Source organism: Perna viridis, chromosome 2 (genome assembly GCF_037379345.1).
Source record: "Perna viridis isolate PV_CMFRI_1.1 ecotype Kerala chromosome 2, ASM3737934v1, whole genome shotgun sequence".
NCBI lineage: Eukaryota > Metazoa > Mollusca > Bivalvia > Mytilida > Mytilidae > Perna > Perna viridis.
The window spans coordinates 7291466-7317845 of record NC_142446.1 but is presented as its reverse complement, the minus strand read 5'-3'; the positions used below and the strand labels follow the sequence as shown (position 1 = coordinate 7317845).

General features: G+C 32.6%; 1 protein-coding gene across 1 annotated transcript; it reads right to left on the bottom strand.

Moving 5' to 3' along the window:
- Positions 1–27: 27 nt before the first annotated feature.
- LOC148623494 (histone acetyltransferase KAT5-like) lies at positions 28–26356 on the bottom strand. The gene is made up of 12 exons (XM_088565335.1): positions 26256–26356; positions 26098–26155; positions 20700–20768; positions 16598–16761; positions 14973–15056; positions 11512–11661; positions 11089–11172; positions 10750–10839; positions 9923–10063; positions 8050–8143; positions 6274–6436; positions 28–368 (listed from the first exon to the last, which is right to left on the bottom strand). The coding sequence occupies exons 1-12, from the start codon at positions 26277–26279 to the stop codon at positions 152–154; spliced, it is 1338 nt and encodes a 445-aa protein (XP_088421461.1). The 5' UTR covers positions 26280–26356; the 3' UTR covers positions 28–151.
- Positions 26357–26380: the final 24 nt, after the last annotated feature.

Sequence of the window (26380 nt, the reverse complement as noted above, 5' to 3'; positions counted from 1 at the left end):
GGAAAATGCAGACAAATAACAATTAAATCAGCTAAGTGCATTTATTGTTTGCCATGTCATAAGAAATATTTTACACAACACATGACCTGTCATATTCTACAAGAGAACATGCCAAATCAAAAGGTCACAACAAATTCTTCGAAACAGGTTTTCACCATTTCCCACGCTTACTCCAGTCTTTAGGTTGCCAGTGTAAACACTTTGGATCTATTCGTATTGTTCTTTTCACTATAGCTTTATTATTCATGTCAATGTGTTCCTTAGTTAATGTCACTATATATTGACCTTTGTAGTAGTTAATGAGGTTGAGATGTTGTAATGTTGATATTACATCTTCTTTCTTTATACTTGTAAGTTCTGAGATCTCACTGGAAACAATAAAAAAATAAAATTAGAAACAATAAAGCTTGTTTTGGTGTCAAATTCAAAGACTTTCAACTGATGAAATAAACAGCTGCACCATGGATGCATGACACGCCCAAAATATAATTTATGGAATAACACGGGGTTGTACATGATGTCATTCTAAGTATATCCTGACTCATTCCTTATTGCGGCTCAATAGGAAGTTTATATAAGAGACCAACAAAAACTGCTTACATGTTTTACATGTATATGATACCAAATTGAAGCAATAATTCTGATTAAGGGAGCGAAGATTTTTGCAATGAAATTGTGCATGTCGGTACATAAATTGAAATTTCAATGTTCCATAAAACAGAAAGTAGATAAAAGAAGAAACAAAAATTAGTTACATGTTTCAGTGTTCATCGTATAATGTTTCTATTAAATAAATCCCCCATATTGGTTCTTTCTGAGGGCTATTCAATCAATAAATATATGGGAAAGTTGGAAGGCAGTTTTTTGTGACCCAACCACCTCCTGAATTCCCCTCACAAGACATGAAATGTGAAAAAACACCCCCTTTTACAACAAAAATCAATAAAAAATTCAGTAACTAAAAAATGAAATAAAGAATCATCACAAATAAGTATACAGATCTACAGATTGATATAACTAACATTTATATGCAAAAATCATAAATATTTTTTGAGATACAGCACGACATGAGAATTAAACACCCCCCCACCCCATTTCAGTATCAAAGTCCTGTAACTCAGAAAGTTTTCATCAAACTTTCACCAGAAAGTATACAGACCATTTGACCATTATGAAAACAACAACATTAAGTTTCAAGAAATTTGAATAAGTTGTTCTCAAGTTACAGTGTGACATGTTTACGACAGACAAATGGGCGGACAGCGGACATTTGTATACAGGTACCTTAATACAACCCGACAAAATTGACAGGTGCATAAAAAAGACAAAAAATTGAAACTTGTAACAAATTTTCATGATTATTTGAAATTACATTCCTTATGATTTAACAAACAAAATCACAACAATTTAAAATATTAATTATTTATAATTTGATTGTGGCACCAAGAACCCCTTAGATCTGCCCTCAGTTTCTTAAACCTTGTAGGTCATTTTTGGTAAATACCCTAAAATTACATATACAGATAAAGCTGTCTTCAACAAAACCTGAATTAAACCAGAAACCTACTTTAATTGTAAAATAAATGAACAGTGTTCCAATGTCTCCCATGCAAAAAAAAACAACTTTTAAATTCACTGAAATTTTCTAAGTCCAAGGGCCATAACTTCCATAAAAATCAATTAACTGTAACTGAAGTTGAACTTAACATGTAACTTCCAATAGTAAGACTACATACAAGATATAAAATCAATTGGTGAAAGCATTACAAAAAAAAAGGGGGAAACTGAATTCACCAAAATTTTCGAAGTCTGAGGGCCATAACTTCCATAAATATGAAGTCGATCTTAATCTGAAACTCTTCATAATAAGGCCACACACTATATACAAACTTATTTGGTAAAAGCATCACAAAACTAGAGGCTCAAGAGAGCCTGAATCGCACACCTGGTTAACCATTTGCTTATTTGAAAAACTTGAGGAATGAGACAGGCTAAGTTAAAATCAACTAAATTGACCCCTAAGTTCCATTTTTAGTATAGGCAGCCTTATCTATTCACAGATTAAAAATCACAACAGTCATTTTCAGCACAATACACTAAAGAACTATTATGCTTATTTTCATTCAATGATTTTAAATGGTTTTAGGGAAGATTTTCAAAGTTGTACATGTGAAAAAAAAAAAAAAAAATCAACAATCCCAAAAGTCATTTTGTGTGGGATACCCTAAGGAACATAAATGCCAACTTTCATTGAATTCTGTGCAATGGATTTTGAGAAGAAGATTTTCAAAGTTGCACATGCGAAAGATGCAAAAAAACTGTTTTAGGGGCCGTAACTCCTACATCAGTTGACCAATCGTTTTGAAAATTTTGGCATAGGTCTGTCTAATGATACTGAACAACATTACCCATACCAGAAATTTGCTAAAGGCAACGGTTTTTGAGTTATTTGCAAAAAACTGCTATCTGACCCCTACGTTCTATTTTTACTAACAGCGGCCATGTTTTTTCATGGATCAAAAATCCCAATGGTGATTTTGTGCAGAACACCCTAAGGAACAATCATGCAAAGTTTAAAACCTGTCAGTCCAGTAGTTTCAGAGGAGAAAAGTTTTAAAAATTTGTCCATGACGACGACGACGATGGATGCCAAGTGATGGCATAAGCTAAAAAAGTGAGGAAATGTGGATGTTTGGACAGATGCCTGGCATTTCCATGTCCCGTCGTGACGCATCGCGGCGGACAGAAAATCTGAAACTTGTTCAACTAAACAAAACCTGAATAAAACCAGAAACCTGTTTAACTGAACAAACACTGAATAAAACCAGAAAATCTGTATAAACTGAACAAAACCTGAAAAATAACAGCAACCTGCTTAAACAAAACCTGAATAAAACCTGAACTCTGTTTGATCTAAACAAAACCTGAATAACACCATAAACCTGCTTAAATTGAACAAAACCTGAAAGAAACCCTGAAACCTGCTTGAATTGATAAAAAAAACTGAATAAAACCCTGAGCCTGCTTAAATTGATAAAAAAAAAACTGAATAAAACCACAAACCTGTTTAAACTGAACAAAACTAGAAAATCTGCTTAAACTAAACAAAACTTCTGATTCAAAAGGTTTTAACAGGTTGACTATCATTTCAATTTCATAAACCAATGTATCAAGTTTTATAATGTGGGACTCTTTTGCCAAATTGCAAGATTTTCCTACTAAGTCCCATTTTTCCCAATAAAAAGGTTCATTACTTTTAAAACAACACTAATATAAAAATAAGGCATCAATGGAACAAGTGAAACCCCACCAAGTAATGGTGAAAAAAGGGGGATGGCAAAAGGCAGTTGGGTTCTAAAAGACTAAAACTACATTTTCGATTGTGCTGAAAATTCAACTCATCCTTATTTTAATGTACTAAACATTTGAGCAAAGTTTCCCAAAAAAAATTCTCAAGTTATCTCTTGGAGAAGCAAGATAACAAATACTAGTTATAAAAGATAATAATATTTTGGTACATGTGCTGAAAATCCCTCACTCATTTCACAGCTTATTATATTTGTCAAAAGGTAAAGTGGGGTCAGACATTACTTAAGTACTGTAAAAGTGGAAATTTTCGCTACTTTCGCGATCAAAAAATATTCGCGAAAATATCCCCCACGCGAATTTCTATGTGTTATTTCAGGTCTCGAGTGAACATCGACAATACGTTCATTATTATTTTGGGTGTCCTAGTTTGGTTATTTTCATTGATTATGCAGGTTTATATGTTCAATTAATAGAACGTTGTTTCATTTGTAAGTTGAAAGACATGTAATTTAATTTCATGTATCAATTTTATTACAATTTACCGCAACAAATCAAAATATTATCAAGGATGCATGTCAATCGTCAAAATATCGCTGTTTACAACATTCAGAACTTTCACTGGGCATGTGCAGAATAAGAGGCTCACATGGGGAGTCCAATGGCCTCAAACGATTGCTGAATATATTCAGTTTCTTTTTCAAACTTCTCGTGACATTTAATAACCCATTTGGCGTGTAGTAGCTTTACAACGGATGTTCGTAAGTCAATTTTCACGTGTTCGCGTTCTTCGCCGGATTTTCTATCCTTCAACATTTTAGCAAACTCATCGGCGTACCAAAGTTGAAATTGTTTTTTAATGTCATCTTTGTATCGTTTGTTGATCGTTTGATCGAGAGGTTGCAGTTGGTCAGTACAACTTGCAGGCACAAAAACATAATGAATCCCCGACTTTCTCAACAGTGATAGTAATGTTTCACTTCTGTGTGCCTTGAAAACATCAAATATGGCTAAAGCTGTTTGGTTGTGTTTAGTCACAGGTAAAGACTCTCTAACCGACTCGACGTACGGAATTATGATTTTTTTTGTGAAGCGAACCATCGTTTCTTCTGTACTCCAATGAGATTCAGTATGAGTTACATCCCAATCCTCTGGGAATGTGACTTTCAGATGGCAAGCATCGGTTTTACCGGGATATATCAACTGCGACGGCAGTAGTCGGCCTGATTTAGTTACGGATAATAAAGCAGTTATTTGTCTTTTGTCACCCAATCCAACCATTTTCACTTGTTTAGAACCCTTTAAATCCATTGTCCATTCACTTGTTGGTACAACGTTGAGACCTGAAATTTAATTAACGGTCAATGAAATTCTAATCACTGACATGTTTACTGTTATAAAAACATACACCGGGATAGGTGACACTTCAAACAGCTGATTAGAGGGATTAACAATAAAACCAATCACCTGTAAACATTTGACAATAGTTAGGTATCAGAGAGTGGGCTAGATCAGCGTGTGACAATGTATTAATAGTATTTTGACAGATGAACACAAATTATTGCAACAGAAAATTTTCATTGATTTGCTTTGCCATTTTGTTTAAATATTGTAATTTTTCTAAATATTAAAATGCCTACCAGTTTGATATTGTAATATTTCTAAATATTAAAATGCCTACCAGTTTGATCCCAGTTTATAACCAGTTGATCTGGAATGTCGTATTTTTTAACAGTTGTTTCAATTCTATTCAAGTATTCCCGTTTCACATCTTCGAAATCTGCTGGTAAATGTTTAATTCCTTTTGTAGCTTTTCTCTTTTTAAAGTTCAACCTGTCTAACACGGATCTAGCCCATTCTCTTGATAGTTCAATTTTTCCCCCGTATTCAGGTAGCGAAGATTTGTTTCTTTTCAACATAACTCCTCTGCCGATGCTTTGCACTATTAATGTGTTCACACATCCACCTTCATCCTGGAGGTCACGAATGTAGTCACATACTTCTGTGTCTAATTCCTCACCAAGAAGGTTCGGTCGACCTCTCGGTTTAAGAACAATTTCAGTTAGAGTTTCTTTATTGTTTTTTGACTGCAGCAAATACGACGATTTCATCGAACGAACAGTACTTTTGTTAAGTTTCTTCCCAAAAGTATCAGAAAAGTGACGGGCAGCTCTAGTGGCTCCATGTTCTATTGCGTAGCGGGCTATCTTAGCTTTCTGTTCTGGAGTATAATGAACATATTCCCTACGTTTTCTTTTCCTTGATTCAGACCCTGGAGTTTTAGCAACATATTCGATTTCCACAATGTCATTTAATTCCTCCGTAAGTTTTTGTTTTTCTGGCGTAGAATGCTTTGTTGGGTCTGGTAATCCAATTTTTTTCGGAGTTTGCTCTAGCCATCGACGAAGCATTTCAATTGCCACAAAATCCGTCTGTATTTAGATGTAAATACGACTACATGTAGTTAGTAAAGTTCACCCGTAAATATAGATTTAATCCCATAGGGTAACCCCTGGACTTGGTTAATCAGTGAAAGAAGGATAACTCTGTTTCATTTTATTTCCAACAATCGCGAAATTTCACATTTTGGTAAGAAATTTTCTGTGAAAATTTCCCCCATGCGAAAGGTTTTAACATGTAAAACGCGAAAATATCACCCCGCGAAAATTTCCACTTTTACAGTAACTAATTATATCAAAAGTTAAAAGTATAATAGAGCAGAGCTAAAGCCTTAAACTGATCATGACTTAAAGATACCAAGCAGTGTAAAATGTGAATTTCTGGATACATCAATGTAGGGGCACAGTATATAGTGTATCTAAAATTAATATTTGAAAATGAAGTACCGTACCAATGCAAATCAAGGTGCTACACCTCTGAGATGTGTAGAATAAATGGACAAGTATAGTTCCCTGTTACGTTCTAGGGTATAAAAACTATAAACAACTTAAAATTCAGAATACATACTTGATTGTTATTATTGGAGTTTCATTTCCATCTGTCGGTTTCAACCCTAAGAGTATTTCCAGGAGAGTTTGTGACCAATAACTTCTATATGAGAGTAAACCAAGATCAGACAAAGGTTTTTCTGGTGAACCAGTTTTTCCTTCACATTTTGACAGTTCATAACCTAAAGAAATCATGAACATATTTTCTAGTTTTTGGGGCATATCAAACCCTTGAAAATATTTGTTTTTAAATGTGATACTAGTATTTTTCAAACCTTGCAAGTGTCAGCTGGCAATCAAATTGTTCAACTGTTTAAAATTAAGAAAGAATTTTTCAAAACACAAGTTGATTCATGATCATAGTACAAAATGCTATAATGAACCTTAATATTTATGTTAGCCCTAAACTAAAAAAATTAAAGAAAACATTAAAAAACTGAAATTACCAATGAAAATGGACAACAACATCAACTGGATTTGCAAGTATGATTTTATTTTTAACAAAATAAAACACAGCAGGCGTTGGTTCACTTTTCCGTCTTAATTAAAAAACTGAGTTTAACAATGCACATTTATACATCTAATTCATTTTGTTCTGGTATTTGAATTTAATGAACAAAAGTGTCCAATTGGAAACAAGTAAATCATTGAGACTTACATTCAACTTTAAGTTTAATCATCATACTGGTCATTGACGGCTATTCAAACTTAAAGGACAGTGTCCAATAGATCACACAGGTGTACTGTGGTAATTAAGTAGGACACAGTGATATAATAAAGGGCAGATTTAAATTACCCAGTAGCCTATATAGATTTGTACAGTGAAACTTCTCCAAACCGGCCACCACTGGGACAAGAAATAATGGCTGGTTTATAGGGGTAGACGGTTTTGTGAAAAATAGCAATCCATTCTAAGAGATGTTTCCATTAATGTGTTCTATAATCCTACACCTTGTCATTTTGTTGGTCGAGACATGTTTTATGACAATTCAAAACTTTATGCCTTTTATTACATTTCAAATCTTGCATCATTTGTAAATGATTTGATTTTACAAACGGTATTGCCAACAAAATAATGTTCAAGGTTTTGAAAGAATGTGTATTAAAGATCAAAGGGCTATTGATGGTAATTAATCATTTATATTGTTTTCGTAGATTAACTATCAACAAAGTCTAATAATTTCACCCCTTTATTGTTTTGGCTTGGGTACAGGTCACTTAAATTGACAGTTTTAAGATCATACTATTAAATGACCCCAATTGCCTGACGTTTGTACACACTAATTAACACCCAACCAGTGACAAAATGTGATGTCTGGATTAAATTTGTTTTTTTAAACTACCGTTCTCTTCAATTATCATCTGTCCACTGATGAAATGCACACCAGTCAGTGAATGTGAACAATAACTGGGCGGCCGGAATTGAGAGGTTGTTTTTACTTGAAATATGTAACTAAAACTGTGAAAAAACGGCTGATGTACCGTTTTAGGGGGTGGCCTGTCTATTGAAGACAAAACGCACAGGTTTTAAGCTATATCGGCAGGGACTTTTGAAAATGGCCGGTTTGAAGGGAAGACTGGCTTTCTGGGTGCGGTTGGGAGAAGTTTCACTGTATTATAAATAATCTGTACCAATAATTTTCAAAGTGCTTTAAAATTTCATGAAGATCTCTATTATTAAAGTTATTACATAAAGATTAAAAGTACATACCAATGATAATGACAGTGCTATGCCGTTAGAAATTTGTAGTCATATTCAAAATAAAACCATTTTCATAGACTGGAAGTAACTTACTAAACTCTATCAGCAGTTTTCCGTAACCTTTTCTTTGGTAGGGAGGTAGTGATAAAATACAAGCTACATTGTAATCTTCTGAAGATTCTTTCTCCTGAAATATACAAGACATACTGTATAAGCTTTTATTTGGAAACAGAAATGTTCAAGGTGTGACTAAAACCATCTGATATTGTTTCAGCAGTCATACAAAGTGAAACATAACATGAAACAAAAATTTAAATTTTATAACTTCATAAAAGTGTTCCTAAATGAAACCTAAAATATTACTAAGCTGTACAGCAAAACTAAGTAGTACAGTAAACAGGAAGTAATATCATTATGTTCTACAATAAACAGGAAGTAATATTATTATGTTCTAAAATAAACACGAAGTAATATTATTATGTTCTACAGTAAACAGGAAGTAATATCATTCAGTCCTACGGTAATCAGGAAGTAATATTATTATGTTCTACAATAAACAGGAAGTAATACTATTATGTTCTACAGTAAACATGAAGTAATACTATTCAGTCCTACAGTAAACAGGAAGTAATATTACTAAGTCATATGGTAAACAGGAAGTATTATTACTAAGTTGTAAGGTAAACAGGAAGTAATTTTACTAAGTCCTACAGTAAACAGGAAGTAGATAAACAAGGAACCTGGAAAAGGGAGACACTGTACAAGTCATGAAAAAGCAACATATTAAATATCTTAGCATTCCCTCTAACAGAAGCTTAGACAGACAGAGTGACTACAATGAGTGGGGTATAATTTATGGAAATACATAAATGAAGAAAATGCTTATTTTGTATCCTTTTTTTACATTAATTCCTATACTGTAAAGGCCATAAACCCATCAAAAAAGGTCTCACTAACCACTTCTAAGATTTCCATTACTTTACATGTAAAAAAATAATTTCCAAAGTTTCACCGTGAATTCCCAGGACAAATGATATCTTAAAGTTGCATACCATTGCAAAGCTTGGGAAATAAGGCTTTCAAAATCATTATGCTAATGGTATGATGATTGTAGAAATTATTCACAAAATTTACTAGAAATAAATAATACTTAAAATCCACATTTTTACCTTTTCTGCTAACTGACAGCATGAAGGCAAATTACTCACACATGTAAACAATATTCATACACTTTTGTAGTAAATTACATATATAATTTTAAAGTACACATTCTCAGCTTTATGTTGTCTACTTTTAATCAGAATACACACAAATAATGCATAGGTCTAGGTTCAGTGTGTTTTTGGTACTACATAGGGCGTGTGGCCATTTGACCCGGAAGTGGTTATCGAGACCATATTACTCATGTGGTTACAGAACCTATAATTTCACTAAGATTCATACACTTTAAGTTGAAAAATTATTGCCCAAAACAAGAAAGGTGTTGGTTTTAGCCCATCATTTCTTCACAAATACATTAACACTTCTATAATCAATCATAGTCTGACTTTGTTGGTACGGAATCTTGTGATACAATTGCATAGAGGTTCTTTTTAACCTTTTTTCCTAACCAGTAAAGGTTATAAAAAGTACATCAAAATCTTCCAATGATGGTATAGAATGGTACTAACCTTAACATAAGAATGGTTTTACCATTGAAGGAACATACCAGTAAGTGTTTAATTAACAAAGATATATCATACTGTCAAAGTACTATTGTTTGTGGGGTACCAATTTTCGTGGTTTTCATGGATAGGTCAAACCACATAATCTGGTTCCCAAGGAACAGTTGATTCTCATTAATGTGTATACTGAAATCTTTAAAACCACGAATTCAAGAATCCATGACCTTGTGATTTTTCCCAGATCCACGAAAATTGGTATCCACAAATTAAAGTACTTTCACAGTAGTCTATTGATTGTTTACCTTAGAGAAATATCCAACTATATGATAACCTTTGTTGTCTATTTCACACATAACATAAAACAGGAATGGATCTGTATCATAATATAATGTCTTGTGATCTAGAAATAACTTGGCTAGGAGACATAAGTTCTGAGCATATACCTGAAACAAAAAACAATTAGTTTTTAATGTTTCCATCCTCCTAACACTTGCAATTGAGTGCCGATAAAACCAGAATATAAATAAATAATCTCCCTATTTACATGAACATGAGATATTTGGTTACAATTGAAAAAAAAGGCTCTCGAAGAGCCTGAACTGTTTACCTGGCAAAACATGCCTTATTAACTAAGTAAATTTTAAATGATCAATTTATGCAGGATACCCTAAAATTCTATTATGCCAATTTTCATAAAAGTTTGTTGCATGGTTTAAAAGAAGATTTTCAAAGTTGTACAAAGAGCCTGAAATGCTCACCATGAAAATCATGCTCTATTAACTAAGTAAGTAAAGGTATCATGCTTTGTTGGCATGTTTGACAAAAAATTGCTGAAAAAGAGCATATATAGATGAATTCAGTGTTCAAAAGAGTACCTAAGGCACTGTTATATGATAGAAATGCCTTTTTTATTCAATGAAAGTATTCGAAAATCTATAAACATGTATTTCAACTGAGGATAGTCCTTTAGTCTGGTTTGAATAAGTGACTCTTACTATGTATATACGGATGAAGTTCAAACAAAAAGATCTGTCCTTCATAAGCAAAGCCTATTCACTAAATTTTTGACAACACACTGCTTTTAGGTTGTCTAACAAAAAATGAATTAAGCTAAGCTACTATAACTTACCTTATTTTTCCTGCCATCTATCTCAAAGAAAGATATGTTTGCCTTCCTGTAGATCTCATTTCCAGGTGGATATTTCAGCATACATTTAGCCTGAAAATGTTTTACACAAGTATGCATTAACAAGTTCACAATTTTCTAGTAAATTATAACCGACAAGACAACAATTACTTTGGCATGACCAAACTTTCGAAAACTAACAGAATCTGTTTTCATGCTTTGGAAAAGAAAAGAAACCTAGAGATCTAAGTTGACTTGGCATAAGGTTAAATAATGAACATAAAAGTATCAAAACTTGACACATTAGACAAGACTTGAGTAAATATAAAAAAATAGACTTACCAGGTGTCTCTCCAAACACTTTTTACTTTTGACATATTTCAAACAATATTCACAGATATAAACTATTGGTGCTGATGTTAACTCCTACAAAAAAGAACACTCATCATTGTAAGAGTCTGCAGAGGTCACTATAAACAATTGGGACAAGTGTGAACACAACATTCAAGTATCATAACAAAGTCAATTAACAAATGGTGGAGCAGTCAAACAAATGATAAGACAGACAAGTAGAAATTAATGTGGAGGCAAAAATACCGAAATAATATGTTTATCCCTGACCTTTGCAGGGATTGGACAAATAAAATTGTTGTGTGAGAGATAGAAAATAACTAGAAATATTGGGAGCAGACTCACAGTAAAAATTATATTATTATTATCATATACTGGACTGAGAGATTGTGAGATCCAAATATAAATTATAACCTGTGGGTATGGTGAGAAGTACCAGGGCTTGATTCTGTTTTTACCAAGTTCAATCAGTTCTATATTTTTCATTCGAGTAACAATGTCATCATTATGTGCAACCATACTTCCTGTCTGCCGTGGCTTCTTTTCTGCTGTAGGGTCTTCTGGCTGTAAAGCATAACAAATTCACTGCAACATTAACCTATGAAAATGCTAGGACCGTACTGAAAATAATTGTTATTTTAATATAATATTATTTATTGTTTTTTTATTTGATAAAAAAGTATTAAAATGCAGAAGAGAATCAAACATAAACAACTTAACTTTCTACCAATAAGATAATAAAATGCTTTGCAGGGTGCAGCATGGTGTGACCACAGATGTTGAACCTGAATAATTAGGACAAGTACGGACACAGCATTCAAAGATTGTGATTCAGGGCCTACTCTGGCTTCCAAATTTCTGTTGCCAGAAAAATCAACACCTCATAATTTTCATTGCCAATTTTCAGAAAGTGGAGCCAACATGGGTGCAAAAAAAAGCAAGAAATCTGTTAGCAATGGCTCACTAGTGATACTCCTGCTTTCAATCATAATATCAGGAACATACACTAAGTCCATGGTAAACAGGAAGTGGTCGTTGAGTTTCCAGAAGGTGGACTCAACCATAAAAAGAATGTGTTCAAATTTGAAGCAGTTGTGAAGAGTAGTTGCTGAAAAAAGTGTGAGGAAAACCTCAACTTGCAAAATCATAAAGTAAAAAAAAAATAAACAAAGTCCTTGATAAACAGGAAGTTGTTTTCGAATTTTTCTGAAAATTGAGCCCACCATATAGCATACCTACAGGATTTCAAGCCACTTAAACAAGTAATTGCTGAGAAAAATGAAACTGAAATCGGACAAGAAATAAAAAAGTAGATTTTTTTAGATATGGCCCCTTTGACCCCTTCCAACTCAAAAAAGGAGATATCTGGAATCTGATCAAATATTGCAGGCAGGGATTTTTATAAGGAATAAAAAAAATTTTTTTTATATCGGACCAAAAATAAACAAGAGGCTCCCAGGAGCCTGAATTGCTCACCTGGTTAAAGTTTGTCTTTCAAGAGCAATAAATTTAACAAGGAGTTGTCAAACAATTTTGACTCAAGAAGACTTTGGTAGGACTTATGATAATGATCATTTCAGCATTATTATCATAGGTTTCAAGATATTGACTGAAAACTATAAAAAAAATTTTTTTTTCAACTTTCAAGGGCAACAACTCTTACAAAGAGTTGCCTGACAACTTTGATCCATGAAGACTTTTGAAGGCCTTATGATAAGGATCATTTCAGCAATTGAAAGAGTTTGGCTAAACCTAACGGTTTTGAGATATATGTGATCCCTACGTTCTATTTTTTGTAATGGCGGCCATGTTTTTTGATGAATCAAATATCCCCAAATCAGCTCTATGCAGGATATCTCAAGGAACATTCATACTAAGTTTGGTTTCAATTGGTCAAGTAGAGTCAGAGGAGAAGATTTTTTAAAGAAATAAAATTAAAAATAGCAAAAATCGTTGAAAAAGGGCAATAACTCCATTATGGTTTAACAGATTAAAACCAAAACTTGACCAGAGATAGATATCATCATGCTGAACTTTTTTTATCCATGTCAGAATTTAGCTAAACCTAACATTTTTGGAGATATATGTGAAAAACTACTGTCTAACCCCTATGTTCTATTTTTAGTAACAGTGGCCATGTTTTTCGACAAATCAAAAATCCCCACATTAGTTCTATGCAGGATACCCCAAGAAACATTTATACCATGTTTGGTTCTAATCAGTCAAGTAATTTCAGAAGAGAAGAGTTTTGTATAATTGTTAACGACGAGGACGGATGCCAAGTGATGCCAATAGCTCACATAGCCTTGGGACAGGTGAGCTAAAAAGTTGATTTTTTGGAAGTGCTGCCCCTTTGACCCCTTATACATCGAAAAACGGTCCAAAAATAAAAATTCATCAAATCTGCTGATACATTACCAGAATTACCAGGTAAATAAGGAACAAATAAAAAAAGAATAATCAAAATCGGAAGAAAAACATTGTACATTGGTTTTCATAAAAAATTATTTTTACCCTGTCTGGCCTCTTATTCTAAAAATGTTTGGGGCCAAAAGCTTCAACAGAACTAATTCCTCGTAACCATGTACATTTGAAGACCAAAGAGGATATGATTCATATTGGATGCAATTTTTATGGTGGATAGACTAAGCACTTTTGACACACAATTTGCTGCCATTTCTAAAACACCCAACTCAAAACAGCAGTTAGTACTATTTCTTGTTGACAACACAATTACAGAATATGTCTAATTCTTGACAATATGTACATCTCCATACAGCAATCTAACTCTCCATTGACTTTCATAGTAATTGTGCAGGTTGTTGAGGACAACGTATCAGATAAAGTTTGTTGAAAAATGCCTAAGTTCCAACAGCCGTCATTTCTACAATATTTGTCCAAACATAAATTCCTGACAATATGCACACTCCAAATGGTAATGTCACACTCCATGGAGTTTCATAACAATCCTGCAAGTTGTTAAGGAGAAGTTGTGGACAACACATGAGACCAAGATTTGCTGGAAAACAGCCATCATTTCTACAATTTTTGTAAAAAACAAAAATTCCTGACAGTATGTACATATCAATGAGGTTATATTACATCCCACGAAGTTTCATAACAATGTTCCAAGCTGCTTAGAATACAGATCAGACAGACAGATGGATGGATAGGGGTATAATAAGTCTATTTTTATTAAAGCTGCATTAGGTGTCATTTTCATAAATTTTTGTTTCTGTTGAAATATATCTTAACTTTAAACCATTTGTACTAAATTGCACTTTTCCTGTATAATTTCATTTGATATCCACATAATAAAATGCATTACATACATGAAAAAGGTGTCTATATATTTAGTGTCTTGCAAGACAAAAAATCAACCTAAATAAATTCGTATGCATTTGACTTCTGGTGACCTTAATTCGCGCATGTGCTGTAAAGGTCGCTTCTTTAATCACAAATCTGATTGCAAAGAGAAAGTAGTTTTTCAACAGCAAGGAAGACTGATGGACTCAAGTCGTAAATGAAAAAACTTCAAATATATAACCCAAGGATCCTTTTGAAATTAACCTATTAGGATATAATGTGGCTCAAGACTAATCAAGAAATAGATGAAATGAAATGAAAACAAGACACGTGCTTACCTGCTATCCGTTTTTGTTACTTTTTAAGTAAGGTTAAAGTATTTTTAACCCAGGTGAATGTCCTGTCGGCAATCTTCTGAAGTAATGGCGAAAAATAATTAGATCAGAGCTATCAATCTTCTCTGATTAAAAAAAATGTTTTTTTCACAATATTCTGTAGGTATTAACAACACTTATTGCTTCAATTGCATTACTACAAACATATTTCATTCAGGTAATAAAAAATCTTACTGGAATTTCTTCTTCTGGTCTCGGTCTTTTTCTGTTTGCTGAGGCAGAGGCTGTGGCTTTTTTATTGGTATTACTATTTCCATTCTACAAGTATACACTGATAGCAACAGATTCATTCTTGTATGCCTTTAATGTTTTAGTAGAACACTTCCACTTAAAAGTCTGCACACTTCATAAAAGCTGCAATTTTTATCATGAAATTCATGGTAATCTGTACATATTACAGCTCTAATAAAAGTATGGGAAAACTAGTCTAAACCAAATCCTATTGGGACAGATTTATTTTTCTGTTTAGATAGGTGTTTAGTTTATAAACAATGCAATGCTTTGAATCTTATATAAAGAAACTGCATAAGATTTAGACAGGTTTCCTGATGAATCAGGTTTGGACTATCACTGTTTAAGAATGATAACACTGCAAATTTGTTAAGAACTCGATTAAGTCTTATAAAAGCAATACCATTACTGAAGAAAAGTTTATCAACCAAATTACTTGTATATACATGTATGTCTCTGGGATGTTCATTTACATAAAAAGTATGCACTTGAGGCTAATATGACTTCATTAATCTTACTAGCATGCTATTGTGTTATATTTTGTAAATAAAATGTATTAAAGGGGAATATATTGCCTTCCTTGGGTCTCACTTACCACTTTTTAGTGAAAAGACCACCTCTATATAATACCAAAAGTACTTTAAATTTAGATCTATGCATTGTATTCAAGTGAACAATCCGTGTGTATGTTGATCAGAAGTAGCCAAGATAAAGCTAAAAATGTGTACTTAAAAATCATACTACAGAAGCGTATGAATGTTGTTTACACGTGTGAGGTATTTGTCTCCATGAAGTAAGTTAGCAGAAAAGGTAAAAAATGTGGATTTTCAGCATTATATATTCAAGTAAAGAAGTAAGTTCACTAAAACCCAATATCAACCCTGATATAAGCCCAAATTTTCATAGACATCATAATGACGTAGCAAAATGAACAAATCTCCATTTTTTTTTTTTTTTGACCATTTGGTTTTTTGCTAAAAGTGACAATGGCCACATGCCTCAACCATTGTAACAATTTGCTAATCTAATATGTCCAAGTCAGATACATGTACATGTATCTATCACAAAATTTGTTTGGTTGATGGGTGCGGCCAGTGTTGTTGCAATAGATTTGTAAGTGGAAACCTCTGAAAATTGTCATGAATTAAGATTCCCAGAAAACTTGTCCATGTTTCCTCGTCGTTCATTGAAGATCAAATGGGTGGCCTTGGGCTGATATTGTCATCCTGGTGGTGGTGTTGTCTCTTAGACATCTACACCAAACCTATTCTTTTTATATTTGGTTGATCACCATCCACATTACTTTTATTGCCTTTTATAATTTGTTTCTTAAAATATTGAGTCTTATGACTACCCTAGCAATAGATTTTAGTGAGATTTTTGGCCCAATTTGTACTTTCCTGAACCTACTCCTTTGGTGAAAAATCAAACCAATAGCATAATGATTTAAAAAGCCTTCACCTGAAAGACATCAGTTGTCTTGGGAATTCACAATGAATTTTTTTTAATTACAAGTTAGGTCATGGAAATGTTAGAAGTGGTAAGTGATACCTGGGGATGAATCTCACCACAAGAATTATTTCTCTTTCTGGACTACTTTGTCTAGATCCAGGTCCTGAACCGATTTTACTCGGAACTTCTTTTTTCGGGGTTTTCTGATCCTTCCTGGGTGGTTCCAACTTGCTCATGTCCATCCTTTCTTCAGGTACCCATTCATCCAAACGTTTATTATCTAAAAATTCAGATGTAACATGTATATAAACATAAAGTTGCTTTGTCATTATTTTTCAATGGTAAGTTTTATCATACCAATAACTACTGATAAAGTTGATACCAGTATCATGGTAAGTAAAAGAGTTGTTTGTCTTTTGTTAAATGTGTATCTGGTACTGTGAAAGTGCTTTAATCTGTTGATACCAATTTTCATGGATTAAGGAAGATACACAAATTTGAGGATTCTTGACTTTGTGGTTTTGTGGTTTTCAGTGTATACATCAATGGGAATCTCCTTTCATTGGGAACTTAATTTTGTGGTTTAGCCTACCCACAAGAAACCATGAAAATTGGCACTCAAAGAACAATACTTTCACAGTATTGAAAATGGATTTTAGAAGTAGAGAGATGAGTGGTTAAGCAAAAATAGTTATATATACAAATGTACATTATAAATTTGAATGAATATTAATAGTGGTAGAAAAATATAATGAATACTAAGCTTGAATACCTCTACAGTACAGAAATTTTTGAAACAGAAACGACAAACAGCTGTACCCAAAGCGCATGACCAAGGAAATGTGTTGACAGTAGTTTTAACCCATGGAGTGTAAAAAAGGTTTTGATGACATTACAAACCTTTCAAACCAAAGAACAAAAGCAAAATTAAGTGGGTCAACTATTAAAAGGTTGAAATGTCAGAGGTTGAACCCTGAACAGCTTCAAATTATTGCGATTACACATTTAACCCCTCATTCCTAAACGGTTCAAGTCTTAACCCCAAAGTCTTATCTTTGAGCAGGGGAGTGTATTTCAGAGGGAGAAGTCACGTGTAATAATAAGAGACAGGAGAATGGCATTACATTTTTCATTTATTTGAAATAAGAGGAATGCAAATATTTCCCAGTTCTTTTGTCTTTTTTGACAAATGACAGAAAAAAGTCAGTTTTTTAAAGGTTGATAAAGGTTGATTTGTCATTGAATGTTTGTGAAAACTACTGCAGCTATAAATAAAACTCATATCAATTGAAAGAGAAAAATCTACTGAATGGCTACTTTTTATGGTGTATCCATCAGCACCATGAAAACTGATGTATTCAACGGGTCATAGTTTTCCTTTCCTCGTTAGTCTACCCCGGACTTGACTTTTTATGAGCAACTTGGTGGTATTTCTAGAAAAGCAGAGGACGCTTACCCTATCGGTGCACCTGGTCCATGCTCCCAGTTTTTAGTGGAGTCCAAGTTGCTCATTTACTTTTGTTACTTTGTATGTATGATTTTAGTTACTTTATGTTCTTTGTTGTGTATGTCTGTTTTCCATGTCTGGTCTTTGTCCCTGGATTACATTCTTTTAATTACCGCTATAACCTTGGTTCCCTTGATTACTCTTTAACAAATGCGATTTGAATAAAAATTAAATGATGACTAAATGAATGTATCCATGTCTTGAGAAAGTAATATAAAAACTTTCAATTTCAAATACTATACTCCAGTATGCTGCTGCATGTTTAACCTTTAGAATTTAATACCAATTAAAAGATTTAAGAAACCTCTTAATAAATTAATTGCATAACAATGAGATTGAAATACTTAACTAACAGTTAGAAGTTGACCAATTCCATTAATTTTCCCTAATAACTAATAAGTAATTATTGATTTTTAGAGGTATATTTTTAAATTCTTATCAACCGGAAAATCAAAGAATGAAGTCTTCAAAGTTGCTAATCGTCAAATATTCTGTGCCACTGATTTTGGCTTGCTTTCAACATCTGAAATGGCACCAAGATGATATGCTTTAAAATGGGGTGACTCCCGCCAAAATTTTTGGTTCCTAGACATGATTACTCTTTCGTAAACGTTATGACCAGATTGTTTCCCAATAAAAACAATTGGTTACCAGAAAGTGTGGGTTGCGTTTTCATTCCACAAGTTTCTCTTAAATATTTAGTGATCTTTGGGTCGTTTATGATACTGACCAGGAACCAAAATTAGGAACCATATTAAACAACTGGCAATGACTATATATATAACACATTTAATGGAAAAGGAAAAGAAAGCTTGGTTTAAAATAAAATAGTCTTTGTCATTAGACAACCCCTGTAAGTTAATGGAGAAATTATTTGATACTTTAATAGTTCCTGTTATTTTATATGGAAGTGAGGTCTGGGAGCTGCTAAAAATTACAAAGACTCACACCCATATGAACATTTACACCTAAAATTTGTAAAAGAAATTTTCGGAGTTTACAGCAAGGCAACAAATATCGCCTGTTTATCTGAACTAAATAGGATACCTTTACACCTCAGAGTTAAATTAAATATTCTGAAGTTTTTAGTACACATACATGTACTTAACTCTCCCATTCCCTGGTTCATAATATTTTTAACAAATTTAAAGAAAGTAGTGTATGGATGTCTCACATCCAAAATATGTTGAATAATTTAGGATTCAGCTACCTAAATCTAAAGATAAACATCATTGAATCTCACATTAACAGAATTGAGCAAAGAATGCTTGACTAAACTAAACAAAATATTATTAATGTCTTATCAGCAAGTGAAAATCGAACATTTTTCCGAAAAAACCATTTACCAGTAAAGCGACCTGCATATGCAGACATTTGTAAAAATAAATCTGATAGATCCATTCTTTGTAAATTCCATATTAGTGCCCATTCTTTAGCAATAGAAAAGGGGAGATATTGCAAAATAGATAGAAATATTAGAACTTGTAATTCATGTAAAAATTGTAATATTGAAGATGAACACCACTTTTTCTCAATATGTTCCCACTATAACCTACAAAGAAACAAATTAATAGAAAAACTAAATAAAGTTGATAATCTTGTCTCTAATTCATTTTTCACAATGACAGAATTAGTTTCCCTATTAAACAGTCGCCTATTCAATGTTATCAAACTATTTACAAAATTTATGAAAGAATGTTTTGAAATCAGAATAAATACATAAATTTATTAAACTGTATACCATTGTTGCACCTTGATCATATAATTGTTCATATTAATATGTCATATTACTTTTATTTGCACTTTGTTTTGTATTGCTCTATACCATAACCATTTAATGTAAATGTGTTAGTGCTAATAAATATGATCTATTGTCTATATGTCATAAACATTATTGGGGCCCTGATATGTTTATCACCTATACAGTCAACTGTAACGAAGCCCTGTGTCTGAATCCAAGACTGCGTAATATTAGGTTCAATGCTAATCAATCATTTCATCTTTTATGGTAAACTTCCCATTTTCATACCAGTAAAAAACACATATAGAACACACATGTATGATATTAAAAGACAAATCACACTAACCAGTTCTGATGTTAGGAATTTCATGAAAATTTACTGGAATGGTCTCAAGTATAAAGACATTGAAATAAGCTCCTAAAAAATATAGGTCACCATGCTTTTAATAAAGATATAGCAGTTCAAAAATTTGTAAAAAAGTTTTTGTCATTTTTCCGAATTCAATTCAGACGTCTCTGATCTTGCCAATATTTTTATGACACATACCATACACCTGTAGATTGGAAAATTGCATCTACTTCATTCATAAAACATTTAAAAACAAAACTAACTTTTGAACCATATTCATATGTTAAGATTTTTTTCAAACTTGCGGTATGAAAAAGTATCCATTAGCTGATGGTATAAACTCTTTAAAAAGTGAAGGTCACTGATCAAATAAGAAATTTAATCACATTTGTGTACCATTTCTGTATCATTTTGTTTGATTTGAACAATTTCTACTCCAAATGTTATGTTGGATGAAATTACGTCATGGTCAGCGACGGGACATCTTTACTTTTCTCTTGTGATATTAACTTTATTTGAGGTCACTGATAATTCGTAAATCTGTGCATAACAAAATTTATATGAAAATAAAAGTAACTTGAAGAGAAAATCTAAATAATAAATAATTAAAAATATACATACAGTCTTCATAATGGACATAGTACATGTGCTTTCCATTGACTTCTTTCTTTCCCAAAATCTCTGCAAAGTCTGTAAAAAAATAAAAGGAAACTGGAGACATTCAATGCTAAATGATAAGAGATCAGAACCCACATAAACATAAACTATTGTCACAGAGATTTGCCTAGCCTGTTGCACATGGATTTTAATTGTGACTAGAGTGATGCTGACATTGTTACTAATTTCATATATTGTGGACAATATATAATATCAATATGACCATTTGACACCACTGAAGTTGACAGATTCTTCAGGTATATCGACTGCATACAGGGAACTGTGTTAAGTGATATTTCAGTAACTCAAAATTTCAAAGTCAATAGACTATGAATGTGGGGCATATACATGAAATAGATATAGAACTATGAAGCAGTGATGCAAATGCAACTACATACCAAATACAATTGACTTAGTACAAGTGATTCATGTTTAAATGACCTCAGGCCAAAACAAAATAAATGTGTGTTTCCTATTACACGCCAAAAATGACATAGGGTAGGTAGGTAGGAAAAACATTTTATTTTGAAAATAAAAAATATTTTCTTGCCTTTTCATGGGCTGCAGAATGGTTTGATTGAAAACTTTTACTTTTCATCTGTTAAATCTTGAATAGCAAGTACTATTACACAGACTTTCTTACTTGTGTTTAATTTCCGTTAAACGGGATGTGCTAAAACCTACGTGACGGTCCTGATCTCATATCAGTAGTCAAACGAAATTATCTTGGTAATTTATGATATTTTATATTGCAAATTAGTTGTTTATTGTCAAAATAAAAATGAACAAGAAGCAAATGATAAACATTTTCTTGTTTCATAATGATGAATCTGTTGAAATATAATTTTATTTTTTAAAAATATGAGTTCAGAAATGGAGTACTTATATTGTTACTGTAAAGTACATGAAAAACTTCAATGGTGGGGAACATTATAAAATGGAAAAGTTTTTGATGTTTCCCACACTGGTTATAGGTTATTCGCAAAATATTCCATCTTCCATCAACTGTTTGAGAAATGGGTCATACTTAAATATGCTTGTAGAAGAAAAGCATACGCCTGCAGCATAAATATTGTGTTTTCTGTGAAAATAATGTTATATTAGCTTAGTAAGATGTATTTTGTTCAAATAAATTACACTTTCAGGAAATATATTTGTTGATGGGAAGTAGAACTAGCCGATGTAAATAACGACCTGGCAGGCGTTCCGACAATCGTGATTGGGCATGCGTATTTCATATGAGATAACTATAATTATGGAAGTAAGAGAGATGAAAATAAATGTATTGACTTATCTAATGTGTAATTTCAGGGAAAGTGTGGTGTACTCTGGTGTAAAAGTCTTGTAAATGGTGTGTATAACAAGAATGTTCAAGTTCAAAATATCATTTAATATAAAAGAGTAATCAAGGGATCTAAGGTTATAGTGGTAATCAAAAGAATGTAATCCAGGGACAAAGACCAGACAAGGAAAACAGACATACACAACAAAGAACATAAAGTAACTAAAATCATACATACAAAGTAACAAAAGCAAATGAGCAACTCGGACTCCACTAAAAACTGAGTGCATGGACCAGGTGCAACGGTAGGGTAAGTGTTCTCTGCTTTTCTAGAAACACCCGCCGAGTTGCTCATAAACAGTCAAGTCCGGGGTAGACAAACAAGGAAAGGAAAACTATGACCTGTTGAATAAATCAACTTTCATGGTGCAGATGGATACACCATAACGATCCACGAGTTCATGATGACAACCATAAAACTTCTGTAGTGATGACTTCAATCTTCTAGCAACATAACCCCGTTCCAGAAGCCTATTTGTTAGAGTTCTAGCGCGATACAAAAAGTCTGCATAGTTTCGGCAAGCTCTGGCATAACGTATGAGTTGTGATATGAACACTCCATACGCAGGTGCCGAAGGGATGTTGCCACAGATGAAAGGAAAGTTGACAATTCTGAATGAAAAGTCATCACGTTTGTCGTAAAATTTGGTCAATAGTTTTCCTTTACTATCGATTTCTAAGTGTAAGTCAAGATATGAGGCTGACTTCAGAGTGTCTGTAGTATCCTTTATCTCAAGTTCTTTTGGGTAGATGTGATGTATCAAATCCCTGAAATTAGGATTGTTTAAAGATAATACGTCATCTATATAGCGGAAACTGAGATTGAAGGATCTAGCCAAAAGATATTCTTTCTTTCTGATCAGATCAGCTATAAAGTCAGCCTCATAAGAGTAAAGGAATACGTCAACAAGTAAAGGAGCACAATTTGTTCCCATTGGAATGCCGACTGTTCGTTGAAAAACACGTCCACCACACTGGACAAATATTTTGTAGATTAGAAATTCCAGCATTTTGTAAACATCTTCCTCTGTATATTTGGAAGATGATTTGGAATTATTTCTTACAAAGTATGAGGAATCTCTACAAAGAACTATATATTTGTATCTAGGTGTACCATCTTTTTTGGAAAAACAACGATGTATGTTTTTAAGTCAGGATTTTAACTGAGTATGGGGAATAGAAGTATACAGTGTTGAAAAATCATAGGTTTTAATGCTATTCTATTCAGATAATAGTCTTGAACTGATTGTCTCCAAAAGATCTTTCAAATTTTTCAGGATCCACATTGAATTAATACCACTACAGGAGTAACAAATGTTGTGGTAATACTGCAGACCCTCTTTGATAGTTGTGAATACAGAAGTTAAAAGTTTTGAAAGAGGTTTGGTGGTACATTTTGCAAATCCAGCTATGAACGTTTGTATGGATTCTTGTGGAGTTTAGGAATCCAGTACATAGAGCATTTACATGTATTTATTCATATTTATTAATTTTAGTTTTAAATTCAACTATTCAAACCGGCAGGCATATACATTTCTTCTACAGGCGTATTTTTAACCTGCAGGCATCTGCATCTGTAGGTCTCAGTATCGTATTAATTTTCCCATAGACTTCTATAGTGAAGTGCATATTTTTAGGATTTTTTAAAAAATATGTAAATTGATTCAATAAAACTTTCACTTATGTAGCATTTCTAAGGACATGTGAAAAAATTATTTCCCGCAAAGAAAATAGGGTGAGTCCACAAAGATCGGACAGAAAAGTAGTCTCGAACTATAAATAGCCATTTTCCCTACTTTCACTTTCGTTTTGCACTCACCAAACCAACCTTTTCAGTGGAACATTTTTATGATATTATGTTAGATTTTCTTTTAAAAAAGTTCTTCATCTTACAGTGTGATGTTTGCTCTATTTTATAAGTCATTGTTCATATCTTTTGACAAAATATTAGTTTGTAGAGAGGCAGAAAGAAAATGCACTATATTTTTTATAGCATCCATGTTTTGACGTACACCTGCTCAGGGATATGCAATATGATACTGGTACCTATTACTAATAAACATTTCAATATAATCATAAAAGTTGTTGTTTTTCTGCTAGAGTATTCATTTTCATACTGAAAATTCAGAACATCATTGCCCTGCTATAAACATGAGTTTTCTATTAAAATTTTTATATAGGTACCCTATTCCAGGCATGAGACTAATATCTCAGTGTTAGCCAGAAAATATTACTTTTGATAAAAAGCTGCTGCATTAGTCAAACTAAGCAAATTTGTGGTTTATTCTGACATGGTAGATACATGAGCTGTACTAAGAGTTCCAAATCATTATTTAATCCCCACTTGTGACTTCCATATATGGAAATATTAATATTCGAACCTCCGTTTTTGTCTTTAACTCAAGGGAGCCTCTTGTTTAAAGTAAAGTATAATGACTGGTACAACCAACTGTTTTAAACTATAGATATGGTCATTTCAATTATAATAAATCCAAAAAAAATTATACCAATATCATAGTTTAAAAAAAATATAGCTTTTCATATGCAGAAAATACAGATTTTAAGCCATTTTGGTACCCCAGGCAGATACAAAAGGACCTCAATATGACAGGAAAAGGACTTTTTCTTTAAAACAGATAGCTATGATGCAAGAAAATAGTTTATTGGTATAAATATTATAATAACAACTGTCTGCTTTAGATACTTTTTGAAAAAATTCAGTTTTTATATGAAAAAACACCTTTATTTTTCTTGCCGCATTAGAATCTGTCCATTTGAACCACTAAAAAAAGTCCACTAAAAAATTGGCTGTTGACTTTTGTGACATTTCTGTGTTTAAATCAACCACACAGTTATATGGCAACTCATTTTAGCTATTTATTTGAAAGAAAAACAAAAAATAAAAAAAATATTCATTTTTTCATATATAAGAGGCAATGTATGGAAAATGACTATTTTCAAGTCCTAACCACATACTTAAAATGTGTTGTAACTTGAAAACTATCCTTTATGCAGGAGTATTACTTGCTTTAGGTTACATGAATATAGATATGCTCATCATAAACAGTCAAGATCATAATTTTATTGAACTGATATTATACAAATTCATGAAAACAAAATGCATTTCCAAATTTGGTAAAGATTAACCATAAATGCAAAAAACCAGAGCTACCATAAAAAATCAGGTTCAAAAGTTGGCTAATTCATCTTAAAAGTGTTACCTGCACTGGGGCACTACTTTTTCAGCTGGTAAAGACCACTTGCTGAATATCCAACTTTACTTGAAAAACTGGCTTACTAGGTCTCAGTATCGTATTAATTTTCCCATAGACTTCTATAGTGAAGTGCATATCTTTAGGATTTTTTAAAAAATATGTAAATTGATTCAATAAAACTTTCACTTATGTAGCATTTCTAAGGACATGTGAAAAAATTATTTCCCGCAAAGAAAATAGGGTGAGTCCACAAAGATCGGACAGAAAAGTAGTCTCGAACTATAAATAGCCATTTTCCCAACTTTCACTTTCGTTTTGCACTCACCAAACCAACCTTTTCAGTGGAACATTTTTATGATATTATGTTAGATTTTCTTTTAAAAAAGTTCTTCATCTTACAGTGTGATGTTTGCTCTATTTTATAAGTCATTGTTCATATCTTTTGACAAAATATTAGTTTGTAGAGAGGCAGAAAGAAAATGCACTATATTTTTATAGCATCCATGTTTTGACGTACACCTGCTCAGGGATATGCAATACGATACTGGTACCTGTATTAAAGTATGACCAGGGAGGGGGGGGGGGGAATATACAAATTTTGAAACCTTTTATTAAAATGTAATATATGCTGGACCTGTTCATTTCGCATGAAATTTCAAGTATACTGATACTCATATTTTTAATAATGGTGCAAACTTTTATAGGCAATACATATAAATACTCCCCATTTACAGAATCTTGACCTGAATATTGAACTCTTATATTTTTTTGTTTACAAGATTATCCCCCTTAGTACGTTACTTACGCCACCCTTCTCCATTTTTCAATAAAACTGGTAATCTACACCCTTCTACTATTTCAGTCTGGAAAGAAAAAATAAAGGTATTAAAATGAACAGACTGGTCGAATAAGATAGCGCTAATATTCCAATCAAAATGACAAAAACCCTAGAATATTAGGTACCTGCACTTCCGTCATCACGGTCATATTGTAGCCCTGCACTGAATTTCAGGAGAGTCCTACTTTTTTAACTTCTATTTTTTTATTTTTGATTTATGTTTTACTTCTACTCAAGTTTCATACGAAAA